The sequence below is a fragment of the Bombina bombina genome, chromosome 6 (genome assembly GCF_027579735.1).
Source record: "Bombina bombina isolate aBomBom1 chromosome 6, aBomBom1.pri, whole genome shotgun sequence".
Taxonomy (NCBI): domain Eukaryota; kingdom Metazoa; phylum Chordata; class Amphibia; order Anura; family Bombinatoridae; genus Bombina; species Bombina bombina.
The window spans coordinates 472,357,500-472,385,355 of NC_069504.1; the positions used below are offsets into that span (position 1 = coordinate 472,357,500).

The 27,856-nt window shown below is 38.5% G+C and overlaps 1 protein-coding gene across 1 annotated transcript; it reads left to right on the forward strand.

Annotated features, from left to right (window-relative positions):
• The first annotated feature begins 6,538 nt into the window (after positions 1-6,538).
• On the forward strand, positions 6,539-27,010 carry LOC128665123 (bombesin). Its single transcript, XM_053719868.1, has 3 exons — positions 6,539-6,731; positions 23,059-23,177; positions 26,686-27,010. Exons 1-3 carry the CDS (start codon positions 6,578-6,580, stop codon positions 26,734-26,736), a joined length of 324 nt encoding a protein of 107 aa, XP_053575843.1. The 5' UTR covers positions 6,539-6,577; the 3' UTR covers positions 26,737-27,010.
• The last annotated feature ends 846 nt before the right edge of the window (positions 27,011-27,856 follow it).

The window sequence follows — 27,856 nt, forward strand, 5'->3', positions numbered from 1 at the left end:
CTTCATCCAACCGGGCAGAGGTCTTCATCCAGATGGCATCTTCTATCTTCATCCATCCGGCGCAGAGTGGGTGCAACTTCAAGACATTTGGCGCGGAGGGATATTCCAGCCAAAATTGGAAACCACATGGGTGCATTTCGGTATTGAACAGAAGCAATTTTGTAATATACATGCATTAGCAAAAATGCTTCTAATGAAAGCTATAGCTGTTTCAAAAGTGTATTTAAGTTTGCACCGTGCACCAGTATTTTAAACACAGCACTTGCTCAGAGAGCCTAAGGTGCTTGTATCATCTGGTAATGACTCAATTAGTTAATTTCTGACATGATACAAGCCACAGTGATGATCTGAGCAGCTGCAATATTTAAAATGTGGGGGCAGTGACAATATCTAGCTATGTTTCACATGCATGTGCAGAGAAAAATGTTAACACTAAAACAGTGATAACTTTTACTAGAAGCATTTTTGCTAATACATGTATATTGCAAATATGTTTCTATTCAAAGATGTAATTAATCTATGTGCATTTAAATTTTGACTGGAATGTCCCTTTAACTGATGTCATCCAAGATGGCGTCCCTTGAATTCCGATTGGCTGATAGAATTCTATCAGCCAATCGGAATTAAAGGTGAAAAAATCCTATTGGCTGATGCAATCAGTCAATAGGATTGAGCTTCAATCTTATTGGCTGATTGGATCAGCCAATAGAATTGAGCTCACATTCTATTGGCTGTTCTGTAATTTAGTGTTGTTTTTTTTTAAATTTAGGTAATTGTATTTAATTTATTTAATTGTAGTGTAAGGTTAGGTTTTATTTTACAGGTAAATTTGTATTTATTTTAGCTATAATTAATAACTATTTAATAACTAATCTACCTAGTTAAAATAAATACAAACTTAGCTGTAAAATAAAAATAAACCCTAAGCTAGATACAATGTAACTATTAGTTATATTGTAGCTTGTTTAGGGTTTATTTTATAGGTAAGTATTTAGTTTTAAATAGGAATTATTTAGGTAATGATTGTAATATTTATTTAGATTTATTATAAATATATTAAAGTTAGTGGGTGTTAGGGTTAGGGTTAGGTTTAGGGGTTAATAACTTTAGTATAGTGGCGGCGATTTTGTGGGCAGCAGATTAGGGGTTAATAACAGTAATGTAGGTTGCGGCGATGTTAGGGACAGCAGATTAGGGGTTAATACTATTTAACTAGTGTTTGTGATGCGGGAGTGCGGCGGTTTAGGGGTTCATATGTTTATTCTAGTGGCAGCGATGTACGGATTGGCAGATTTGGGGTTAATAATTTTATTTTAGTGTTTGCGATGGCCATGTTTGTATTTATTTTAACTAGGTAGATTAGTTATTAAATAGTTATTAACTATTTACTAACTACCTAGCTAAAATAAATACAAATTTACCTGTAAAATAAAACCTAACCTGCCTTACAATAAAACCTAAACTTACACTACAATTAAATAAATTACATAAATTAAATACAATTACCTAAATTACAAAAAAACAAACACTAAATTACAGAAAATAAAAAAAGTAATTATCAGATATTTAAACTAATTACACCTAAACTAATAGCCCTATCAAAATTAAAAAAGCCCCCCCAAAATAAAAAAAAACCTAGCCTACACTAAACTACCAATAGCCCTTAAAAGGGCCTTTTGCGAGGCATTGCCCCAAAGAAATCACCTCTTTTACCTGTAAAAAAAAATACAAACAACCCCCAATAGTAAAACCCACCACCCACACAACCAACCCCCCAAATAAAATCTTGAATAAAAAAACCTAAGCTCCCCATTGCCCTGAAAAGGGCATTTGGATGGGCATTGCCCTTAAAATTGCATTTAGCTCTTTTGCAGTCCAAAAGACCTAATCTAAAATTAAAACCCACCCAATACACCCTTAAAAATCCTAACACTACCCCCTAAAGATCCACTTACAGTTCTGAAGACCCGACATACATCCTCATCGAAGCCGGCAGATATCTTCATCCAAGCGGCAGAAGTCCTCATCGAAGCCGGCAGAAGTCTTCATCCAAGTGGGCCAAAGTCTTCATCCAACCGGACAGAGGTCTTCCTCCAGACGGCATCTTCTATCTTCATCCATCCGGCGCGGAGTGGGTCCAACTTCAAGACATTTAGCGCGGAGCATACTCTTCAATCGAAGTCTTCTTCCAGAATGAAGGTTCCTTTAACTGATGTCATCCAAGATGGCGTCCCTTGAATTCTGATTGGCTGATAGAATTCTATCAGCCAATCGGAATTAAAGGTGAAAAAATCCTATTGGCTGATGCAATCAGTCAATAGGATTGAGCTTCAATCTTATTGGCTGATTGGATCAGCCAATAGAATTGAGCTCACATTCTATTGGCTGTTCTGTAATTTAGTGTTTTGTTTTTTAGGTAATTGTATTTAATTTATTTAATTGTAGTGTAAGGTTAGGTTTTATTGTAACTTAGGTTAGGTTTTATTTTACAGGTACATTTGTATTTATTTTAGCTAGGTAGTTAGTAAATAATTAATAACTATTTAATAACTAATCTACCTAGTTAAAATAAATACAAACTTAGCTGTAATATAAAAATAAACCCTAAGCTAGATACAATGTAACTATTAGTTATATTGTAGCTTGTTTAGGGTTTATTTTATAGGTAAGTATTTAGTTTTAAATAGGAATTATTTAGGTAATGATTGTAATATTTATTTAGATTTATTATAAATATATTAAAGTTAGTGGGTGTTAGGGTTAGGTTTAGGGGTTAATAACTTTAGTATAGTGGCAGCGATATTGTGGGCAGCAGATTAGGGGTTAATAACAGTAATGTAGGTTGCGGCGATGTTAGGGACAGCAGATTAGGGGTTAATAATATTTAACTAGTGTTGGCATTCCGGGAGTGCGGCGGTTTAGGGGTTCATATGTTTATTCTAGTGGCAGCGATGTACGGATTGGCAGATTAGGGGTTAATAATTTATTTTAGTGTTTGCGATGGGGGGGGCTCGGTTTAGGGAATAATAGGTAGTTTATGGGTGTTAGTGTACTTTTTAACACTTTAGTTATGAGTTTTATGTTACAACTTTGTAGCGTAAAACTCATAACTACTGACTTTAGAATGCGTTACGGATCTTGGCGGTATGGGCTGTACCGCTCACTTTTTTGCCTCCCAGGAAAAACTTGTAATATCAGCGCTATGGAAATCCCATTAAAAAATAAAGACTTTACGCAAATTGCGTAAGCCGATTTACGGGATTGCCAAAAAAGTGTGCGGTACAGCTTTTTTGACAAGGCTTGTAATAGCAGCGGTAGTGAAAAAGCAGCGTTATGAGCCATAACTCTGCTTTTTCACTCATAACGCAAAACTCGTAATCTAGCCGTAAAATTACAAAAAATAAAAAAACTACCATTACAAAAAATAACAAACGAAATTATCCAAAAAAATTAAAATTATTCCTATTCTAATAACCCGTTTAAAAAATAAAAAAAAAACACCCCAAAAAAGTTAACAGCTAAAGTTAACAGCTCTTTTGCAAAAATGAAAAACAAACACCCCCTAACATTACAAATCCCCACACCCCAAATCCACAAAATAAAAATAAACCTAATCTACCCATTTCCCTGAAAAGGGCATTTGTGTGGGCATTGCCCTTAAAAGGGCATTCAGCTCTTTTTTGGCCCATTAAAAATAAAAAATGCCTAATCTAAAAAATAAAAAACACCCCAAAAATAAAAAAATCCCATTATAAAGAATCACAAACGAAATTATCCAAAATAATAAAAAATATTCCTATTCTAATACCCCGTTTAAAAAAACACACACCCAAATAAAAAAAAACTAATCTATAATAAAATACCAATAGCCCTTAAAAAGGCCTATTGTAGAGCATTGCTCTAACTTTAACAGCTCTTTTGCAAAAAATTGAAACAAACACCCCCTAACATTACAGACCCCCACCTCCAAACCCACAAAATAAAAAAACCTAACTAAAAAAAAAAAATCTACCCATTGCCCTGAAAATGGCATTTGTATGGGCATTGCCCTTGAAAGGGCATTTAACTCTTTTACTGCCCTTAAAAGGGCATTCAGCTCTTTTTCAGTCCATTAAAATAAAAAAAGCCCTAATCTAAAAAAACAAACAAAAAAACCCACAAAACTAACACTAACCCCAAAATACTCACAGTTGCTGAAGTCCCGGCGGACGATCTTCATCCCAGAGGTGAAGCATCTTCATCCATTCGGCTCCATGTTCATCCATCACGGTACCGGCATCTTCTTCATCCCTGTGGAGGCGGTAGGGGTCGAAGAGGTGAAGGTCCAGGCGGAGGTCCATCTGTCTGACTTGGAGGTCCCCTTCATGCGATCATCCGCCGCACACTGAGGATTCAATGCAAGGTACCCCTTTTATATTTGGGGACCGTTGCATTCCTATTGACTGAAAATTTTAAATCAGACAATAGGAATTAGAGCTGCTTTAATCTTATTGACTGATTTGAACAGCCAATAGGATTTAAGCAGCTCTAATTCCTATTGACAGATTAAATTTTTTTAGCCAATAGGAATGCAATGGTACCCCAATATAAAAGAGGTACCTTGCATTGAATCCTCAGTGTGCGGCGGACGATCGCATGAGCAGGACCTCCACGTCGGATCGATGGACCTCCACCTGGACCTCCGCCCATCGACCGCTCCGCCTCCGCAGGGATATAGAAGATACTGATCCCATGTTGGATGAACATGGAGCACTTGGAAGAAGATGCTTTGCTGCTGAGATGAAGATCGTTCGCCGGACTTCAGCAACTGTGAGTACCGATTTTGGAGTTAGTGTTAGGTTTTTTTGGGGGGTGTTTTTTTCAGGGCAATGGGTAGACTAGTTTTTTTTTTTGTTAGGTTTTTTATTTTGTGGGTTTAGGCGGGTGGGGGTTTGTAATATTAAGGGATGTTTGGTTTTAATTTTTTGCAAAAGAGCTGTTAACTTCAGGGCAATGCCCTAGAAAAGGCCCTTTTAAGGGCTACTGGTAGTTTATTATAGATTAGGGTTTTTTATTTTATGGTGGTTTTCTTTTTTTTTAAATGGGGTATTAGAATAGGAATAATTTTTATTTTTTGGATAATTTCGTTTGTTATTTTTTGTAATAGTAGTTTTTTTTAAATTTTTTTGTAATTTTAGTGTTTATTATTTTTTGTAATTGAAGTTTTAAATTTTTAGTAATCTTAGGTTTTTTATTTTTAGTAATATTAGGTTTTTTATTTTTATTAATGTTAGGTTTTTTGTTAGTGTAAGCTTAGATTTTATTTTTATTTCACAGGTAAGTTTATATTTATTTTAACTAGGTAGTTAGTAAATAGTTATATTGTAGCTAGCTTAGGTTTTATTTTTATTTCACAGGTATGTTTGTATTTTTATTTAAAGAGGTAGTTAGTTAATAATTGTAACTTTAATGAAGGTCTATTTTAATTATGTTAAAATTAGATTTAGGTGTTAATAGTTTAATTTAGGTTGTTGCGATGTGGGGGCCGGCGGTTTAGGGGTTAAGAGGTTTAATTAGCGTTGGCGATGTTAGGAAATGGCTGATTAGAGGCTAATAGGTTTAGTTAGTGTTGGCGATGTTTGAGAATGGCTGTTTAGAGGTTAATAGGTTTATTTAGTGTTTCAGTTAGTGTCAGCGATGTCGGGGAACTGCAGTTTAGAGGTTAAAAAGTTTAGTTAGTGTTGGCAATGTTTGGGAACTGCGGTTTAGGGGTTAATAGGTTTAGTTAATGTTGGTGATGTCGGGGAACGGAGGTTTAGGGGTTAAGAGCTTTAGTTATTTAGTTAGTGTCGGCGATGTCGGGGAACTGCGGTTTAGATTAGAACAATAAAAAATTCTGAACGTGAATAATGGATCAGAAAATTCGGAAACTGATTTATTCATTTTCGGATTTTTTTGGGATTTTAGTTATGTGCCGATTCGAAAATTCGGATGCATTCGAATCTCCAAATCAGCCAAAATTTGTCCAAAAACTAAATTCGGACGAAACGAAACTTATATTATTAATCTTTTCAAACTGTTATTATAACTTTTTATATGCTACTATAACTCTGCAAGAAACATAACTCAGCATTACTGTGTCTGTATTACTAAATATGTATTATATCTCTCTATATAACCCTGAACTGTTAGATCTATCTGTTATAATTCTCAGTATATCATTAAACATCTATTCTTGTTATGTTATACTCTCACTGTTGTTACTGCCCTCTATATGCTTCTGTCCCTTCTTAGAGTGCAGGGGTTATGTTACATCCCTTTGATGTCTAGAGTACACCAGCTGCACCTGTAGCACAGTATCCTGGTCTCTTCATGCATATTAATTGTTTTCCATCCACCTGCACAGTCTGAGCATGCTGCCAGCCTGGACACTGTAGGGTTAATCCTTTCCCACTGTGAAAACACGTGTGTTATTCATCACATTGTCATTGCTCCCTCCCTGAGCACCTACTATATAAAGTGTCTGAGGAAAGAGAGGAGAGAACAACACACACATCTCTCAGACTCTCACAGCTCTGCGGTACTCACAGCTTTAGACATGTCTGCGATTCCTCTGAACAGGATCCTGCCTCTAGGGTTCCTGCTGATTTTCTCCTTCATCTCTCTGTCCAGCTGCATGGAGTTCGTTGAAGATCCTAACAATCAGGGCGGTCTCAACCTGCAGCAGAGGCTGGGGAATCAGTGGGCAGTGGGTAAGTTACATACTGATATGTTTAGTGTGCATCAGACCAACAGGGGAGCAAAGTGGCACTGAAGAACACATGACAGGGAGGGACACTAGGTCACTGCCAAAGACAGCTAGCTCACACATTGCAGTGATTCCTTAATGGGTTAACGGGTCTGTCCCACTAGTGGCTGATGAACGTGACAAATAATAGGTTGAACAAGTTTTACTAAAGGACAAGATAACACAGATACATCAGTAGATGAATGGTTCTGTCTTACTAGTGGCTGATGATATTAATGTGTTTAATGGGTTAAATAAGTTTTATTAAGGGCAAAGCGTTTGATAAAACAAATTTTATGCACCTATCACAGTTATGTATTTAATGGTTTAGTTAGGCTCATCACAACAGAACTTTCTTATGGATCCAGAAGGGTTTGAAGCTAAAAATAACTAATATTTCAGTTAGCCGAATTAAAAAAGTTACTTACTGGAACATAGTTATTCTGCGACCTATATGCCTTGGGAAGTCTGAACTGAAGGGGGTATATAAGAAGTTACTTTTGGGCAGAACAAAAAAAAAACATTGGTAAGATAAAGTTCTCTTGAGTGATGTTTATTTGATGGAAACTGAGCTGCAAAGGTCAGACTTGCTAGAAAAAATTATATTATAAAATTAAATGATATATTTCAAGAAATATACTTATAAACAAAACAGTCCAGTTATTTAAAAAGGAGATTAACTTCAAACATCATTGTATAGAAAAGTATTGAGAAATTACAACCAACATAAATAGACTGATTTTTCCTGAAAATGATAAGATTAAATGTAAACGTAAAAAACAAATAATATAGGAGGTGGTGGGCTCCGGGAGCGGGCGGTTTAGGGGTTAAGAACTTTATTTAGTTGCGGTGGGCTCTGGGAGCGGCGGTTTAGGGGTTAAGAACTTTATGTAGGTGGCAGCGGTGGGAGATTAGGGGTGTTTAGACTCGGGGAACATGTTAGGGTGTTAGATGTAAACTTTTCTGGTTTTCTCCCATAGAAATCAATGGGATATCTGGCAGCAGCGAACATAAGCTTTCGCTGCTTTCAGACTCCCATTGATTCCTATGGCATCTGCAGCCTCCAGGGGGCCGATAGAAAACCAGGTACACTGGGCCAGAATAGCGGCGAGTGTACCTGTTAGTAGTTTGTTAACTAGCAAAAGTAGTCAGATAGTGCCAAATTTGCATTCGGAACATCTGTAATGACGTAAGCATCGATCTGTGTCGGACTTAGACTGGCGGATCGTATGTTACGTCACAAATTTCTACTTTTGCCGGTCTGTAGGGTTTGATAAATAAGGGGAATCAAGCTTGCAGCAATTACGCTGCGGAATTCCAGCGTATTTGCGGTTGACGGCTTGATAAATTGGGGCCCTTGTCTTCAATTTAAAACTATAGGTGAAAAAAATGTTATCTGTTCAATACTAACTAAACTGTTTTCAGTTATTATTTTTCCTTATTATTCCATCCAATGACATCTGTAGATACATGGGGCAATGTGTATGTCAATACTTGCTCAAGCATACCAAACAATACAAGTTAGAATCATGTGCCCTTCAAAGGTTTCTCAAATAAACTTTGTCTTCAAAACATATTGACAAAACAACTAAATAATTAGGGCTAAATTACAAGTGAAGCACAAGCGATAAGGGGTTTATCATGAGGGTTTGCGCTTATTTGGCTTACCGCTGATATTACAAAGGGGCTTTAACGTAGAGATACATACTGTACATATACATGTCTTCTAATGATGTGTGTGTGTGTGTATGTATATATATATATACAGGTAGCCCTCAGTTTATGCCAGGGTTAGGTTCCAGAAGGAATGGTTGTAAATCGAAACCGTTGTAAATTGAAACCCAGTTTATAATGTAAGTCAATGGGAAGTGAGAGAGTTAGGTTCCAGGCCCCTCTAAAAATTTATATAAGTAACACCTAATACATTATTTTTAAAGCTTTGAAATGAAGACTTTAAATGCTAAACAGCATTATAAACCTAATTAAATATTCACACAACAGACTGTATCATCAAACTAAGTTTAATGAACAAAAACATTTTTTTACTTGCATTTTTCTGCAAACAGTTCTCTGCATTGTTAGCATGCTAGATAATATTGGGTCTGCACCTATTCTATGCATTTAAATCTGGACTCATTAAGCAGTTAGGCACCCTCACATCAAGCAGCTGGGCAGGAAGATAATAGGGAAGTGGCTGCTAGATCTTGTTGCTTTGAAAGCTGCTCGATAGCTAAGGTCTGTTCTGTGTACACAGATTAATTTCAGTCTGCTAAGCTTGCATAACTTTGCTGCAACACAAGCGGACAGTTCCACCTACTGGCTATTTTAATTAGTGCACTGCTTTTCAATAGCAGTCACATGACTGAAAAAAAGTTTGTTATTCTGAAACGGTGCAAATTGAACCGGCTTAAACCGAGGGCCACCTGTATATATATACATATATGTGTGTGTACATATGCATTAATGTATTTATATGTGCATATATGTATTTACAGACATATATATACATATAAATACATAAATATATATGTACACATATACAAACACACACATATAATATATATATATATATATATATATATATATACATATATAATGTGCATTATAGCCCTTTGCCATCCACTTGTTCTCTATAAGCATATGTATTCATGCCCTTTTTTTCTTAAAGGGACATTGAACCCAAATTTTTTCTTTTGTGATTCAGATAGAGCATGCAATTTTAAGCAACTTTCTAATTTACTCCTATTAGCGAATGTTCTTCATTCTCTTGGTATCTTTATTTGAAAAGCAAGAATGTAAGTTTAGATGCCGGCCCATTTTGGTGAACAACCTGGGTTGTTCTTGCTGATTGGTGGATAAATTTATCCACCAATAAACAAGTGTTGACCAAAGTACTAGACTTTTTTTTCAAATAAAGATAGCAAGAGAACGAAGAAAAATTGATAATAGGAGTAAATTAGAAAGTTGCTTAAAATTTCAAGGTTTATCTGAATCACAAAAGAAAAAATTTGGGTTCAGTGTCCCTTTAATGTCTTCTTTTTTACTGGATGGTGTCAGGTGAAATTATTCTCCATATTGGTGCATAAGGGTATGTGACAGGAGTGTGGGACAATTACTGTAAATACCTGCATTGTTAGCCAGCTTCTAGGGAAATTACATTTTGTATAAACACCCACCCACATGTCAAGTATAAGGATTGCGCCAAATACAGGTGGCTGCTTTTATCATACAGTCTTTCTATGTGTGTGTAAGTGACTCACTGGACTATAAACATGCCACTAGATTTGTATCATTTTCTTGGCCATTTGTCTGACAATGGGATATTCTGATCCCAAAATGTTTTAAGCCTATTGAGTTCTGAGCTTGTGGTTACATTTCTGTCATGCACCCTGGTATTTTGGCTCCTATGCCAATATACACAGATTTTGGTGGTTCTGAAGAGAGCTTGATCAGGGCTGCTCCCTGGTTTTGTGGTTGCTGGGAGGGTTTGGCCGAGGAGGAGGGTTCCGTGATTGTGATATAAGATATAACACACCTCTGAATACATCTCTGCACTACAAGTTGTAATTGTATTTTATTTATCTTTTGTTGTTGGTAAATAAAAATAAGATGAAGCCATTCAACAGTCTGTGTGGTTTCAGTTATTAGTTGTGAGGTAAATAGTGTAAGTGTATGATTTACTTCATATAATGCACAACACTGCTAACCACACATATTGATACAGCACAAACACAATCATATGAAAAACACTTCTACTGCCAACATCTTTACAACATATTTAGCAATCAAATAAGCACTTATGACTGTGTGTCAAAATCACATGTTAGATGTACCCCTCAGACAAATAGCTTAACTGAAGTAAACTAATCTTTTTGTTTGGAACATTGCTGAAACAGTCTGCAATGATAGGATATTACTTTATAAAAACTGGTTCTGTACTCTTCAGTAATGCCATTTTAACTTCTGTATTTAGCATTTATATATATTTATTTAAACAACAAGGTACAATAGTTACACTAGGTCTGAAGGAAAGAGTGAAACCCAGTTGCATACATTTTGCCCCAAATATAAGAAGTAAATAACTGGGGCTTAACACTTACAATTTGCCTTATACAGGGGCTGGAGTAAGCTTAATATGATTATTTTCTTGTTTTCCAGACATAAATAGATAGTTTTCCTTTATTACCTCTGGGAACACAGAGCATTAGTTTCAACAAATTTTTTAAAAGTGTTTTTATGATTTTACAAACCCATCAAAGTCTAATCTGCTTATTACCCCATGGTGGTTATCTGGTCTCCGATTTGCTTTCATCAAGTTTTATGCTTCTGCATTAACCATAACAATACTGCCTCTTATTTCCTTATCATACGATAGAATCTTACATGAATGTATATTAAAGGGACGTTCCAGTCAAAATTTAAATGCACATAGATTAATTATATATTTGAATAGAAATATATTTGCAATATACATGCATTGGCTAAAATGCTTCTAGTGAAAGTTATTACTGTTTTAGTGTAAACATTTTTCTCTGCATGTGCATGTGAAGCATTGCTAGATATTCTCAGTGCATCAACCTTTTTCAATACTGCAGCTGCTCAGAGTGCCAGTGAGGCTTGTATCATGTCAGCAATGAATAAATTGAGCCATTACCAGATGGTACAAGCACCATAGGCTCTCTGAACAAGTGCTGTGTATAAAATGCTGGTGCACGGAGCATACTTAAATACACTTTTGGAACAGCTATAACTTTCATGAGAAGCATTTTTGCTAATAAATGTATATTACAAAACTGTTTCTATTCAAAACTAAAAAGCATACATGTGGTTTCCCATTTGGGCTGGAATGTTCCTTTAACTAATATTCGCCTAGATTACGAGTTTGGCGTTAGCCTTAAAAAGCAGCGTTGAGAGGTCCCAACGCTGCTTTTTAATGGCCGCTGGTATTACGAGTCTGACAGGTACAGGCTCACCGCTCACTTTTCTTCCGCGACTTGAGGCTACCGCAAATCCCCTTACGTCAATTGCGTATCCTATCTTTTTAATGGGATTTGCCTAACGCCGGTATTATGAGTCTTGGAAGAAGTGAGCGGTACAGCCTCTCCTGTCAAGACTCCTACCGCATTTAAAAGTCAGTAGTTAAGAGTTTTATGGGCTAACGCCGTAACATAAAACTCTTAACTAAAGTGCTAAAAAGTACCCTAACACCCATAAACTACCTATTAACCCCTAAACCGAGCCCCCCCAATCAGAAACACTTTAATAAATATATTAACCCCTAATCTGCCGATCGAAAATCGCCGCCACTTTAATAAATATATTAACCCCTAAACCGCCGCACTCCCGCCTCGCAAACACTAGTTATTATTATTATTATTATTATTATTATTATTATTATTAATATTATTATCAGGTATTTGTAGAGCGCCAACAGATTCCGCAGCGCTGTAAACATAGTCGGTGTACAGGATAGCTTTAGTAGGGGTCAAGTGGGTAGAGGGCCCTGCCGAGAGTTTCACTGTTGTAGTTGGCTCTTATGAAGCGATCTGTAAACAGCTGGGCCCATAGGCTTACATTCTAAGGGGTTCAAGGGGAATGCAATGGAGTTAGGAAAGGTTAGTGTTGGTTGTATGCATCCCTGAATAGTAGAGTTTTTAGGGAGTGCTTGAAGCTGTTAAAACTAGGGGAGAGTCTTATGGAGCGAGGCAGGGAATTCCACAAGATGGGAGCCAGTCTGGAGAAGTCCTGTAAACGGGAATGTGAGGAAGTAACAAGAGAGGAGGAGATCCTGAGCTGATCGAAGGGGACGGGAGGGAGAGTATCTTGAGACAAGTTCTGAGATGTAGGGGGGAGCAGTGCAGTTCAGAGCTTTATATGTCAGGGTGAGGATTTTATGTTTAATCCTAGAGGCAAGAGGAAACCAGTGAAGGGATTGGCAGAGAGGTGCAGCATATGAAGAGCGACGAGTAAGGAAGATGAGCCTGGCAGAGGCATTCATTTATAATGGATTGTAAAGGAGCTATGCGGCAGCTAGGTAGACCAGAGAGGACAGAGTTGCAGTAGTCGAGGCGGGAAAGGATGAGAGAGTGGATTAAAATCTTGGTTGTATCTTGTGTAAAGAAATGTCTAATTTTAGCAATGTTTTTAAGGTGGAAGTGGCAGGCTTTAGCCAAGGACTGAATGTGAGGAGTGAAGGAAAGATCTGAGTCAAGTGTGACCCCAAGACATCAGGCATGCGGGGTAGGGGTAATGATGGAATTATCAACAGATATAGAAATTTTGGGGGTGGAGACATTCAAAGAAGGGGGAAATATAAGGAGTTCAGTTTTGGAGAGATTTAGCTTAAGGTAGTGAGAGGACATCCAAGATGAGATGTGAGAAAGACAGTTAGTGACACGGGTTAGTAAGGAAGGAGGTAGGTCTGGTGCATAGAGGTAGATTTGGGTGTCATCGGCATACAAATGGTATTGAAACCCATGGGACTTTATTAAGGAACCTAGTGATGACGTGTAGATTGAAAAGAGAAGGGGACCAAGGACAGAGCCTTGAGGTACCCCAACAGAAAGTGGTAACAGGGAAGAGGATGCTCCGGAGAAGGCTACACTAAATGTACGGTTAGTCAGGTAGGAAGAGAACCACGAGAGAGCTGTGTCACAGATGCCGAAGGATTGGAGGGTTTGGAGCAGAAGAGGGTGGTCAGCAGTGTCAAAGGCTGGAAACAGGTCAAGGAGGATAAGCAGAGAGAAGTGGCCTTTGGATTTTGCTGTAAGTAGGTCATTGGTAACTTTGACAATTGCTGTCTCTGTAGAGTGATGGGAACCAAATCCAGATTGCAGCGGGTCAAGAAGAGAGTTTAGTGTAAGGAAATGGGATAGACGTGCATAAACTAGCTTTTAGAGGAGCTTTGAGGCAAGAGGAAGTAGGGAAATAGGGCGGTAGTTGGAAGGGGAGGTTGGATTGAGGGAAGGTTTTTTGAGGATAAGTGTGACCAGTGCATGTTTTAGAGATGAGGGAAATATACCAGTGCTGAGGGAGAGGTTGAAAATGTGTGAGTATGGGGGTGAGGGTAGAAGAGAGGGAGGGGAGTAGCTGTGAGGGGAAGGGGTCGAGGGGACAGGTAGTGAGGTGGGAGGACAGTATAAGGGCAGAAACTTCATCCTCGTTAACAGGGGCAAAAGAGCTGCATTTTTGGATATTTGGATTTTGGGTGATCGTAAGCTTTTGAGGGGGTGGGAGATTGTATGTTGAGAGCTGATTTCACTTCTGATGGAGTCAATTTTGTTGTTTAAGTGGCTGGCAAAATCTTGAGCTGAGAGAGAGGTTGTGTTAGGAGGTGGGGGTGGGCGGAGAAGAGTGTTGAACATGGAGAACAGACGTTTAGGGTTAGAGGAAAGAGTAGAGATGAGATTGGAAAAATATTGTTGCTTATAAAGATTAAGGGCAAAATAGTAGGAGTTCAGAATGAACTTGTAGTGAAGAAAGTCAGCTGAACTCCGAGATTTCCTCCAGTTTTGCTCAGCAGTACGGGAGCATCTGCGTAGGTATCGTGTCAGAGGAGTATGCCAGGGCTGAGGATGAGAGTGTGATTTCTGAGCTAAGGTTGGAGGGGCCAGAGTGTCAATGACCTATTTAAGGGTGGAATTATACTGGCAAATAGATTGCTCAGGGATGGATGAGAAGAGAGGTTTGAGAGAGCTAGCGAGCTGATGCAGATCTAGTGACTTAGTGCTTCTGTGAAGTTTGGTGTGAGGGGTAGAGGGAGGGGGAGTTGTAGGTAGGGAAGTGATGTTGCAAGTTAGGAGATGATGGTCAGAGAGAGGAAAAGGGGAGTTTGTAAAATTTGAAAGAGTGCATCGATAGGTGAAAGTCAGATCAAGGGAATGACCATTTTTGTGAGTGGGAGAGTCAGTCCATTGTGACAGGCCGAAAGAGGAAGTGAGCTGAAGAAGTTGTTTTGCAGAGGAGGCAGTGGGATTGTCAAGAGGGATGTTAAAGTCGCCAAGAATGAGGGCAGGGGTGTCCGAGGAAAGGAAATAAGGAAGCCAGGCAGCAAAGTGATCTAAAAATTGAGTTGGGGAGCCAGGGGGGCTGTATATGACTGCAACACGTATAGAGAGGGGAGAGAATAACCGAATCATGTGCGCTTCAAATGAAGAAAATGTGAGTGAAGAGAAGGGCTGTATTTGTTGGAAGGTGCAACGAGAGGAAAGTAAAATACCGACACCACCTCCTTGTCTATTGCCAGACCTAGGAGTGTGGCTGAAATGGAGACCCCCATGTGACAGTGCAGCAGTGGATGCTGTGTCTGAAGCAGAGAGCCAGGTTTCTGTAAGAGCCAGAAGGTTAAGAGAGTGGGAGATAAAGAGATCATTGAAAGAAGTGAGCTTGTTGCAAACAGAGCGAGAGTTCCAGAGTGCACAAGTGAAGGGGGAGGTGGTTTTAGATGTAAGAGGAATGTGATTAAGGTTACCAGAGTTTAGTTTATGAAGTCTATTGAAAGGCACACAAGGATGTGAAAGGCTAGGAGGTTGTGAGGGACCAGGATTAGGGGAGATGTCGCCAGCAGCTAGTATGAGCAAGAGGGAGAGTGACATGAGATGAGAAGCAGATTTGAAGTAATGAGACTGTTTTTTGGCTGAAGTGCAGGGGGGAGAGAGAGTGTTTAGGAATAGGTAAAGTTCATGAGTACAAAAGTAAGGTGAGTATAAGAGAGATGGGCTAATGAACAGTGCAGGTGGAGAGGGAGAAGGAGTAATTGAGTAATGTAGTTTCTTATAGAGACAAGAGGTAGCAAAAAGGAATATGAAGATATTGAGCATTATTATGAAAGTGGGAACCAAGTAAACACATAAGACACAGTGTTACAGCAGCACTTGCAAAAGGATACAATGAGATACATAAAACACAGTATTACAAGAGTACTTGCCTTGTGTCCTGCCCCTTGCCCAATCCTTGTTCGATTCTTGTATAATTCTTAAAAATTAGTGCCTCACTTATAAAATGTTCACTTTGAAAATGTGAACATATGCTATTGTTAAAAAGTACACTGCCCAGGCAATGCACCCACCCCTGTGCAATGCACGTCCCAGACTAGTGTGGAATATATACAGGCAGGGTGGTCAGCTGAGTCCACTAAATTTAGTTGATTGCTAATCAAAGACAGTTGGTAAGGCCAATTGGAATGTTAGATTCTGGTCAGGGTGAGATGAGTTAAGTAAACAGACAATAAAATTTGGAGGGAGTAGTTAAATTTTATTAACCCCTACTCTGCCGTCCCTAACATCGCCGACACCTACTTACATTTATTAACCCATAATCTGCCACCCCCAACGTCGCCGCTACTATATTAAAGGTATTAACCCCTAAACCTAAGTCTAACCCTAACCCTAACCCCCCTAACTTAAATATAATTTAAATTAAACGAAATAAATGTAACATAATTAAATAAATGAATCCTATTTAAAACTAAATACTTACCTATAAAATTAACCCTAAGCTAGCTACAATATAACTAATAGTTACATTGTAGCTATCTTAGGATTTATATTTATTTTACAGGCAACTTTGTATTTATTTTAACTAGGTACAATAGTTATTAAATAGTTATTAACTATTTAATAACTACCTAGCTAAAATAAGTACAAAATTACCTGTAAAATAAACCCTAACCTAAGTTACAATTACACCTAACACTACACTATCATTAAATAAATTACCTAAACTACCTACAATTAATTACAATTAAACTAAATAAACTAAATTACAAAAACAAACAAACACTAAATTACAGAAAAAAAAAAGAATTTTAAACTAATTACACCTAATCTAATCCCCCTCATAAAATAAAAAAGCCCCCCAAAATAATAAAATTCCCTACCCTATACTAAATTACAAATAGCCCTTAAAAGGGCCTTTTGCAGGGCATTGCCCCAAAGTAATCAGCTCTTTCACCTGTAAAAAAAATACAATACCCCCTCAACATTAAAACCCACCACCCACACACCCAACCCTACTCTAAAACCCACCCAATCCCCCCTTAAAAAACCTAACACTACCCCCCTGAAGATCTCCCTACCTTGAGCCGTCTTCACCCAGCCGGGCACAAGTGGACCTCCAGAGGGGCAGAAGTCTTCATCCGATCCGGGCAGAAGAGGTCCTCCAAGCGGCAGAAGTCTTCATCCAAGCGGCATATTCTATCTTCATCCATCCGGAGCAGAGCGGGTCCATCTTCAATCCAGCCGACGCGGAGCCATCCTCTTCAAACGACTTCCTAACACTGATTGAAGGTTCCTTTAAATGACGTCATCCAAGATGGCGTCCCTTGAATTCCGATTGGCTGATAGGATTCTATCAGCCAATCGGAATTAAGGTAGGAAAAATCCTATTGGCTGATCCAATCAGCCAATAGGATTGAAGTTCAATCCTATTGGCTGATTGGATCAGCCAATAGGATTGAGCTCGCATTCTATTGGCTGTTCCAATCAGCCAATAGAATGCGAGCTCAATCCTTTTGGCTGATCCAATCAGCCAATAGGATTTTTCCTTAATTGGCTCAGCCAATCAGAATTCAAGGGACGCCATCTTGGATGACGTCATTTAAAGGAACCTTCATTCAGTGATAGGACGTCATTTGAAGAGGATGGCTCCACGTCGGCTGGATTGAAGATGGACCCGCTCCGCTCCGGATGGATGAAGATAGAAGATGCCGCTTGGATGAAGACTTCTGCCCGGATCGGATGAAGACTTCTGCCCCTCTGGAGGTCCACTTGTGCCCGGCTGGGTGAAGACAGCTCAAGGAAGGGAGATCTTCAGGGGGGTAGTGTTAGGTTTTTTTAAGGGGGGATTGGGTCGGTTTTAGAGTAAGGTTGGGTGTGTGGGTGGTGGGTTTTAATGTTGGGGGGGTATTGTATTTTTTTTACAGGTAAAAGAGCTGATTATTTTGGGCAAAGCCCCGCAAAAGGCCCTTTTAAGGGATATTTGTAATTTAGTATAGGGTAGGGAATTTTATTATTTTTGGGGGCTTTTTTTATTTTATTAGGGGGATTAGATTAGGTGTAATTAGTTTAAAATTCTTGTAATTCTTTTTTTCCCTGTAATTTAGTGTTTGTTTGTTTTTGTAATTTAGTTTATTTAGTTTAATTGTAATTAATTGTAGGTAGTTTAGGTAATTTATTTAATGATAGTGTAGTGTTAGGTGTAATTGTAACTTAGGTTAGGGTTTATTTTACAGGTAATTTTGTACTTATTTTAGCTAGGTAGTTATTAAATAGTTAATAACTATTTAATAACTATTGTACCTAGTTAAAATAAATACAAAGTTGCCTGTAAAATAAAAATAAATCCTAAACTAGCTACAATGTAACTATTAGTTATATTGTAGCTATCTTAGGGTTTATTTTATCGGTAAGTATTTAGTTTTAAATAGGATTAATTTATTTAATTATGTTAAATTTGTTTCGTTTAATTTAAATTATATTTAAGTTGGGGGGGGTTAGACTTAGGGTTAGACTTAGGTTTAGGGGTTAATAAATTTAATATAGTAGCGGCGACATTGGCGGCGGCAGATTAGGGGTTAATAAGTGTAGTTAGGTTGTAGCGACATTGGGGGGCAGATTAGGGGTTATTAAATATAATGTAGGTGTCTGCGATGTTGGGGGCAGTAGATTAGGGGTGTTTAGACTCGGGGTTCATATTAGGGTGTTAGGTGTAGACATAAAATAATTTCCCCATAGGAAACAATGGGGCTGCGTTAGGAGCTGGACGCTGCTTTTTTGCAGGTGTTAGATTTTTTTTCAGCCAGCTCAGCCCCATTGTTTCCTATGGGGAAATCGTGCACGAGCACGTTCAGCCAGCTCACCGCTGACTTAAGCAACGCTGGTATTGAGGTGAGATGTGGAGCTAAATTCTGCTCTACACTCACCTTTTTGCGGCTAACGCCAGGTTTAAAAAAACTTGTAATACTAGCGTTGTCTTAAGGGAGCGGTGGGAAAAAAAGGCTTGTTAGCCCCGCAAGCCTTATCGACAAAAACTCGTAATCTCGCCGATAGTTTTCAAAAATGACATGTTACCGATTTGTAATTAAGGTAAAATAAATTTGTTCTTGTATATCATTTTTTTTTTTTTTTTCATATTGAAAGGGACACTGAACCGAAATTTTTTCTTTTGTGATTCAGATAGAGCATGACATTTTAAGCAACTTTCTAATTTACTCGTATTATCAAATTTTCTTCATTCTCTTGGTATCTTGATTTGAAATGCAAGAATGTAAGTTAGATGCCGGCCCATTTTTGGTTAACAACCTGGGTTGTCCTTGCTGATTGGTAGATAAATTCATCCACCAATAAAAAAGTGCTATTCAGAGTTCTGAACCCAAAATAAACATCCCAAATAAAGATAGCAAGAGAACAAAGAAAAATTGATAATAGGAGTAAATTAGAAAGTTGCTTAAAATTGCATGCGCTATCTGAATCACGAAAGAAAAAAATTGGGTTTAGTGTCCCTTTAAGTCTTTTATTGATGTTTTTATAGATTACTTCAGAAGATTTACAGGCATTCACAAAAGCAAAAAAGAAACATGGAGTTCAAGGTCACAAATATGAAGACTTACAAGCTACACAATATACAAGCCTGTGTAGCAGATAAGCCTAGAAACAGAAAGATTTGAACAATGAGCAAAATTTTAATTGTTGCTATGGAATCTACAGGCTTCAACTTCATGTAAGGTGATATTGATCTCTGATTTACATGAGAAATAACAGCAAGAGGTCATTAATCTATATGATAGGAGTGTATAGTGAGACACCCTTGGTAGTGATATATGTCTAAGACGTTAATATAGAAGTTTAACAAGTGTAAATGAAACCTCTTTTTTGTTTCTTTATATAATACTAGTCCTAAAGCCCGTTCACACGGGCCATTTTTTGCAGTACAACGGTCCCACCCCTTGCGCTCTCTCCCTCCCCCTCTCTTTTGCTCTCTCTCTCTCCCCCCTCTCTTTTGTGCTCTCTCTCTCCCCCTCTTTTGCTCTCTCTCTCCCCCCTCTCTTTTGCGCTCTCTCTCTTCCCCTCTCTTTTGCGCTCTCTCTCTTCCCCTCTCTTTTGCGCTCTCTCCCCCCTCTCTTCGCACTCTCTCCCCCCCCTCTTTTGCTCTCTCTCTCTCTCCCCCATCTCTTTTGCGCTCTCTCTCCCCCTCTCTTTTGAGCTCTCTCTCTCCCCCATCTCTTTTGCGCTCTCTCTCCCCCTCTCTTTTGAGCTCTCTCTCTCCCCCCTCTCTTCTCCCCTCTCTCCCCCCTCTCCTCTCCCCTCTCTCCCCTCCTCTCTCTCTCTCTCTCTCTCTCTCTCCCCTCTCCTCTCTCTCACCTCTCCTCTCTCTCTCCCTCCCTCTACTCTCTCTCCCCCCTCCTCTATATCTCTCTCCCTCTCTATCTCGCGAACGCACCCGGCCACGCCCCCTTCATGCTCGGCCACGCCCCTTCACGGCAATGCACGGCCGGCCATGCCCCCTTCACGCCTGGCCATGCCCACTTCTGCCGCAGATCAGTCAGCTAGGGAGTAGGACTCAAAGGCCAGGTGTGTTTGTCCTCGTGCTGTCTCTACTGCGCATGACAGCTTCGGACAAACATACTTGGCCTTTTATATAATAGGATAGTTATGAGGTAACTACTGGACTGGTCACTCTTGGACTGACTGGATAACTGAAATCATATCAAATGGTAGTTACATAGGGACCACTCTTGGGCCACATGGAATATTTGTATATTGAGCATATGATAATACTTAGATGGGATTATATGGTATAGGAGATAGATAAGAGTATGTCAGTGGGTAACCACCACTTGAAATGATGTTGATTAACAAAGATTAGCCAATCTATATTATGGTATAGAGTATATTTTTATTGAGAGGCCAGAGCACATACGCTAAAATCTGAGAGAATAGGCCATCAAATGTAATAATTGATAGGAATATAATAGTTTATGAGTGTATTTGTTTGCTCTAGGGCTTCTAAGAGAATAGATTAGCTTACACGAGAAACTCTATAATGAAATAAAGGAGTTGCTACATTGGCTAGATGAGTAGCGGTATAGGTTGGAGTGGCTGAACTTCCAGATATAAAACCTGACTGTTAATAAGAATGGGCTCTGCTTAAAGGGACACTAAACCCAAAAATTGTCTTTCATGATTCAAGTAGAGAATACAATTTTAAACAACATTCCAATTTACTTCTATTATCTAGTTTGCTTCATTATTTAGATATCCTTTGTTGAAGAAATAGCAATGCATATGGGTGAGCCAATCATACGAGGCATCTATGTACAGCAACCAATCAGCAGCTACTGAGCATATCTAGATATGCTTTTCAGCACAGTATATCACGAGAATAAAGCAAATTAGATAATAGAAGTAAATCAGAAAGTTGTTTAAAATTGCATGCTCTTTCTAAATTATAAAAGAAAAAAGTTGGGTTTCATGTCCCTTTAAGTGATATGTGAACCCTTATAAATATATGGTAATTAAGAGTGTCTGATATCTATGAGAGACAAAGACAAATGTCAAATCTCCTAACTAATAAAGTTCCTTAAAGCTGATATCATGAAGCAGAAGGAAATTTCTTATTACAAATAACTCTATGAAAACTGTAAATTAAGATTAATAATATAATATACAATAAGAATGAACATGGTGACTGTCTTTTATACGAAGAAATTCTCATAGAAATTCAAGAATCAGACTGTGATGTCAGCCTATGCCACAAGCTAGGAACATAAAGATATATTCAGTTTCTGTAGACCATACTGTCCCCCTTGTACACAACTGTGAAATCTGAGAGTGACAGTCAATAATTAAGGTAGGGGTATGGGACGCTTCTGGCTGTAATCTTGTTTCCCCAGTGTCTAACAGGAGAATGATATCCCCTACATAGCTGCTGCTAGACCGCATGCATAGACAAAAGTTAGATATGAAATATGGCTCATCTACCCATAGATCTTCTGAAGGCTTCATCACACCAGCGGACCAAGATCCCCCAGCGACCGGCCGTATCACCAGCGGTCAAGGGTTCCACTTTCTAGATTCCAGTAGGGAGTAGCAGCCATGGTTTAGGAGAAGTGGTTTGACTATCGTAGCAGCCTTTGTCAGTTGCTCAGCTGCATCCCCCGGTTGCTTAGTAGGCCTATCTGAGCCGGCACGGGGATACTTATCACACACCTTACCTTCCATGTCATGTGATTGTGAAGGAGTAGCTGAAGCATATCTCCTCTCTTCATCAGTTTCGTCACGTTGTTCCGCTTGTAAGAGCTTGGTAAGTAAGTTGAATTGGCGCTCCATCTTGTGAGCCAGCATATGTAGCATGGTAGCGACTGAGGATTCCATCATGAATATTTGCTTGGATTCCATGCGCAGTATATATCAGGAGCTCACTCTAATCCAGGATCTGGAAGTTCAGCTAGCGTTGTATGGCTCAATGTTCCCACTGAGTATAGTAGCTTTACCCGGTTACCCTGCAAACCAGGATCCGGTGTGGGGGGGTTGAGAAAGTGTTGTCAGGCTGCCACCTTAGATTGTGAATATTCCATTTTGAGGTTTTTGCTTAAGGGATCATAATAAAAATGATATCACCTTGCACTATGTTAGCTTCTTAGTAGGAGTTTGAAGTATTAGGCAAGGATGACATAGTATGAGCAAGATAACTAGCAGATTGCTCAGGGAAATGGTAGAGCTTCTCTATATAAACTAATTTTAAAATATTGGTAATTGTAAGTATAGATCCTTGGTTATATATCCCATCCAAAATGTTTGTTACTTAATTTTATAAAGCAACTATAAATCTGATTTTCACTTTACACAACTTTATGTTTCCTTTTTTTTGTAACCATGATATATATGACTTTAAGGTAACTTTAAACAAATAAACTATATGGTAAAAAAATATCATAGTAGTTTATTAAAATACTGTGTAAAACAGAGAATAAAAAAAAGTGAAAGTAAAATGTAGTAAATGTCTGAGTGTATTAAAGGGAATAATATGATTTATAAATGTCACTTCCCTTGCATATGTAAATTCCTCTTTGAATGCACCAAATATGACTAGTGATGATTTCAACAGTCTGGCGAAGAGGGTGTGGGGCATATTGGCTAATCCATTGGGGCCTCTAATTATTTATAATTAATTATGCATTAAAGATTCCCCCTTGTATAAGTCCATCCGTATAAACCATATATATAATGTCTTGTACCACTAGTCGTGTTTGTGGTAAGGAGCTTGCTGAAATCAGTGTGTGAACTTTTTTCCAGGTCACTTGATGGGTAAGAAGAGCCTGCAGGACACAGACTTTGAAGAGATGGAAAGTTTTGCTAAACGTAACGTTGAGAACATGAAAGCAGAATCAGAAAGAGAGCTACGGCATGCACAGGTATGTGTCAGTAACATCTTTACAGCATGTACAGGTATGTGTCAGTAATATCCTTACAGCATGCACAGGTATGTGTCAGTAACATCTCCACAGCATGCACAGGTATGTGTCAGTAACATCTTTACGGCATGCACAGGTATGTGTCAGTAGCATCTTTACAGCATGCACAGGTATGTGTCAGTAACATCTCCACAGCATGCACAGGTATGTGTCAGTAATATCTCCACAGCATGCACAGGTATGTGTCAGTAACATCTCCACAGCATGCACATGTATGTGTCAGTAACATCTCTACAGCATGCACATGTATGTGTCAGTAACATATTTACAGCATAACATCTTTACAGCATGCACAGGTATGTGTCAGTAGCATCTCCACAGCATGCACAGGTATGTGTGAGTAACATCTCCACAGCATGCACAGGTATGTGTCAGTAACATCACCACAGCATGCACAGGTATGTGTCAGTAACATCTCCACAGCATGCACAGGTATGTGTCAGTAACATCTACACAGCATGCACAGGTATGTGTCAGTAACATCTTTACAGCATGCACAGGTATGTGTCAGTAACATCACCACAGCATGCACAGGTATGTGTCAGTAACATCTGCACAGCATGCACTTCACTAGGAGTCACTAGGAACCCATGTTTATGTGAGGTAGACAGTTTCATGGAGAGGTTTATTGAGTTACAGCACTGCAAGATACAGTTATATCTAAAAGACATAACTGCATGGAGCACAAGTCCATATGAGCTAGGAAGCTGCTGTAAGTAGAGCTATATTTAAATAAAAGAGCTGCATAGAGTAAAGTGCGTGTGACCCAGACAGATGGAGAGGAAAATGGAACAAACATATTGAACACTTTTAAATTTAATCTAGGTAGGACTTGACCCCTGTATATGTATATATATATATATATATATATACACACATGATTATATATAGGTATATATACAGTATATATGAGTCTCAATATTAAAGCCCTTTGCCTGCCTTTTTTTTCTCACACCTGAGATTTCATATCTTTGAGCATGGGCGTCTGCAAAAAAATTTTCAGGAAGGGCAAAAGTTAAATATTATATATATATATATATATATATATATATTTATATATAAATAAAAATATATAAATCAGGGGTTGAAAAGTATCTTTATATACTAGTCGTAGTTTACTAGTGCACTACACTTTTTGAAGTTACTGCATGCTAAACGTTAATACACTTTTAGACATTTATTTTATGCACTCAGATACATAGGAACAGACACATTCAGACTAACACACACAAATACACCTAGATACACTGACACATACACACTGTCACTCACAAATACTAACAAACAATGAATATGCACCAGGGTGCAAGTGAGGTCTTAAAAAAGGATTCCTTGAGAATGGGTTTGTAGCATACTGCCTGCCACTTGTTGTATACAGACTGTTTTTATTTAAAGGAACAGTGAAGTCATAATTAGACATTCATGATTTAGATAGATCATACAATTTTAAACAACTTTAAATATATATATATATATATATATATATACAGTGTGTGTGTATGAATATGTATATATATATATATATTACGAGTTTTTGCGGTAATAGGGGTGCAGTAATAACTTGCACGTTATTGCACCACTCCTTTTTTTCTAATGCCGCTATTAGAAGTCTGTAAATAGCACGCGTAAGCTGGAACAATGGCAGCGTTAAGCTCCATGTGTAACTTACCGCATTCCAATACCAGCGCTGCTTAAGTCAGCGGTAAGCTGGTTTTGCGTGCTTGTGCACAATTTGCCCATAGTCATCAATGGGGAAAGCTGGCTGAAAAAAAAAACTAACACCTACAAAAAAAGCAGCGTTAAGGTCTGTAACGCAGCCCCACTGATTCCTATGGGGAAACAAAATTTATGTTTACACCTAACACCCTAACATGAACCCCAAGTCTAAACACCCCTAATCTTACACTTATTAACCCTTAATCTGCCGCCCCTGACATCGCCGACACCTACATTATAATTATTAACCCCTAATCTGCCGCCCCCAACGTCGCTGCCACTATACTAAATGTATTAAGCCCTAAATCTGTCTAACCCTAACACCCCCTAATTTAAATATAATTTAGATAAATCTAAATAAAATCTAAATAAATATTACTATTATTACCTAAATAATTCACATTCAGCACTTTTTTCATTTTTGGATTTGTAAAAAAATGGTCCTATACTTAATACGAGGGAGTGTGTGAGGTGGTCTAGGGCTCCAGCATTACCCAGGGATGCCGGTGACATCAACACGCTTATGAGTGGTGACATCACCAAGCCCAGGAAACCTGAAAGTGCTGGGAGGGGTTGGTATTCAAACCTCTCAATCTCATCTCCCTTAAGCCCTAGAAACCCACACTGTTTAAAAGCTTATCACCTGCTCATTCAAAGTTTAGAAACATTTTAAAAAATAAACCCATATAACAGGCCATTTAAAAGGACCCCCGATACCTATTGTTTTAATACACCTAAGCCCCTCTTAAAAATAAAGTCCCTATATTGTTATTAGCCAGGTGATCACTGTGGTAATAGTGGTCACATTGAGGCCAATTTATCAAAGGTCTTGCGGACCTAATCAGACAGTGCGGATCAGGTCCGCAAGACCTCGCTGAATGCGGAGAGCAACACGCACTCCGTATTCAGCATTGCACCAGCAGCTCACAAGAGCTGCTGGTGCAACGCCTCCCCCTGCAGACTCGCGGACAATGGGCCACCAGCAGGGAGGTGTCAATTAAACCGATCGTACTCGATCCGGTTGAATTACGGTGATCTTTAGACTGCTGCTTCATAACTGCTGTTTCTGGCAAGTCTGAAGACTCGCCAGAAACACGGAGCTTGATAAATGGGCCTCTTGGTCTGAATAAATCTCCATTTATTTGCATAGCGGCTCATGGGAGAACCTACGTGCAGATAAGTTACATAACTATACGGAAAGACCTTATTTAAATGAAGATAACCCCATGCTTTTTACTATAGCGTTTAGAGGAAAACTCACATACTAAGAAACAAAGCAAATATGATGATAAAGTAAATTGAAAGTTGTTTAAATTTGCATCTCCAATCTGAATCAGGAAAGATTAATTTTTGCTTGACTGTCCCTTTAAAATATCTCTTGAATGCGTTATGTAAAGGGATAGAACTGTGCACATTTTGCAGATTGCTGTTTATGTGTTTGTGCCTTTAAAATAAAGGGGTTGATCAGCCGATAATAATATGTAAAATGCTGGAATTGTCAGAGTGTTTTCCCAGTGACCCCAATGCTAAAATGCTTTTGATGTTAATACCCCATGTCCTTTTCAATAAACTACATTTTTTCCTTACATGGTGCATTCTACCAATTAGGCTCAGACTCTCTATCAAAATACTTGCATGTAATATTTAAATGTGCATATTACAATGTTTTATAATGTGGGCAATAATTATCAGCATAATCTCACAATTTACTTTATTTTTAATTTTTTTACAGTTGGTAGTAAGGAACATCTTGGAGCAGTATCTGAAGAATATGCAGAATTAGCAAAGAAATGTGTCTTCCTGTACATACAGAAATATATTTGTGCCTGAGACATGGGACTTATTTTAAACATTCCAAAGTTTATTGTTTACAAAAAAAAAAACTGAATTCTAAAGACAATAAGAATTTTTCATTTATAATTGTAATTTAAGATCCATTTTCTAAATTTAAAGTATAAAAACAACTCATCCTCAGAGTATGTACGGAATATTTTTTCTGACATTTTATGCAGTGTTCTAACTAAAACCTGTGAATAAAAGTCATTCTTTGCACACAATGTCTAACAGTGGTCTTCTTTGTCTGAAAAATAAAAATTAAACTGTGACAACATATTCTGTTTGTGTTTACAAAATGATGGAAGTTTACATATAATTGTGCAATATTGTCACATATATTACAAGAAGCTTTACATGTTGTATTCTGCAAGTCAAAATACTTCTAACATCTAAGAATAGTGATGTCGCGAAAAGTTTGCCGGCGAATAGTTCCCGGCGAACATAGCATGTTTGCGTTCGCTGCGGACGGCGAACATATGCGATGTTCGGTCCGCCCCCTATTCCTCATCATTGAGTAAACTTTGACCCTGTACCTCACAGTCAGAAGACACATTACAGCCAATCAGCAGCAGACCCTCCCTCCCAGACCCTCCCACCTCCTGGACAGCATCCATTTTAGATTCATTCGGAAGCTGCATTCTTAGTGAGAGGAGGGACAGTGTAGCTGCTGCTGATTTAATAGGGAAATCAATAGCTAGGCTAGTGTATTCAGTGTCCACTACAGTCCTGAAGGACTCATCTGATCTCTGCTGTAAGGACAGCACCCCAAAAAGCCCTTTTTAGGGCTAAAACATCAGTCTGCTTTTTTTTTTTCCTGTGTAATCTAATTGCAGTTGCCTGCCTGCCAGTGTGTGTGTCAGGCTCACAGCGTATACTGTGCCCACTTGCCCAGTGCCACCACTCATATCTGGTGTAACAGTAGTGTACATTTAAAAAAAACAACACTTTTTTGACTGTGAAATAATAGCAGACAGCTGTCAGTACCCAAGATGGCCGCCAATAAGGCAGATGGGGAGGGTTAGAGAGCTGTTTTGGGGGGGAGGGGGGATCAGGGAGGTTGGGGGCTA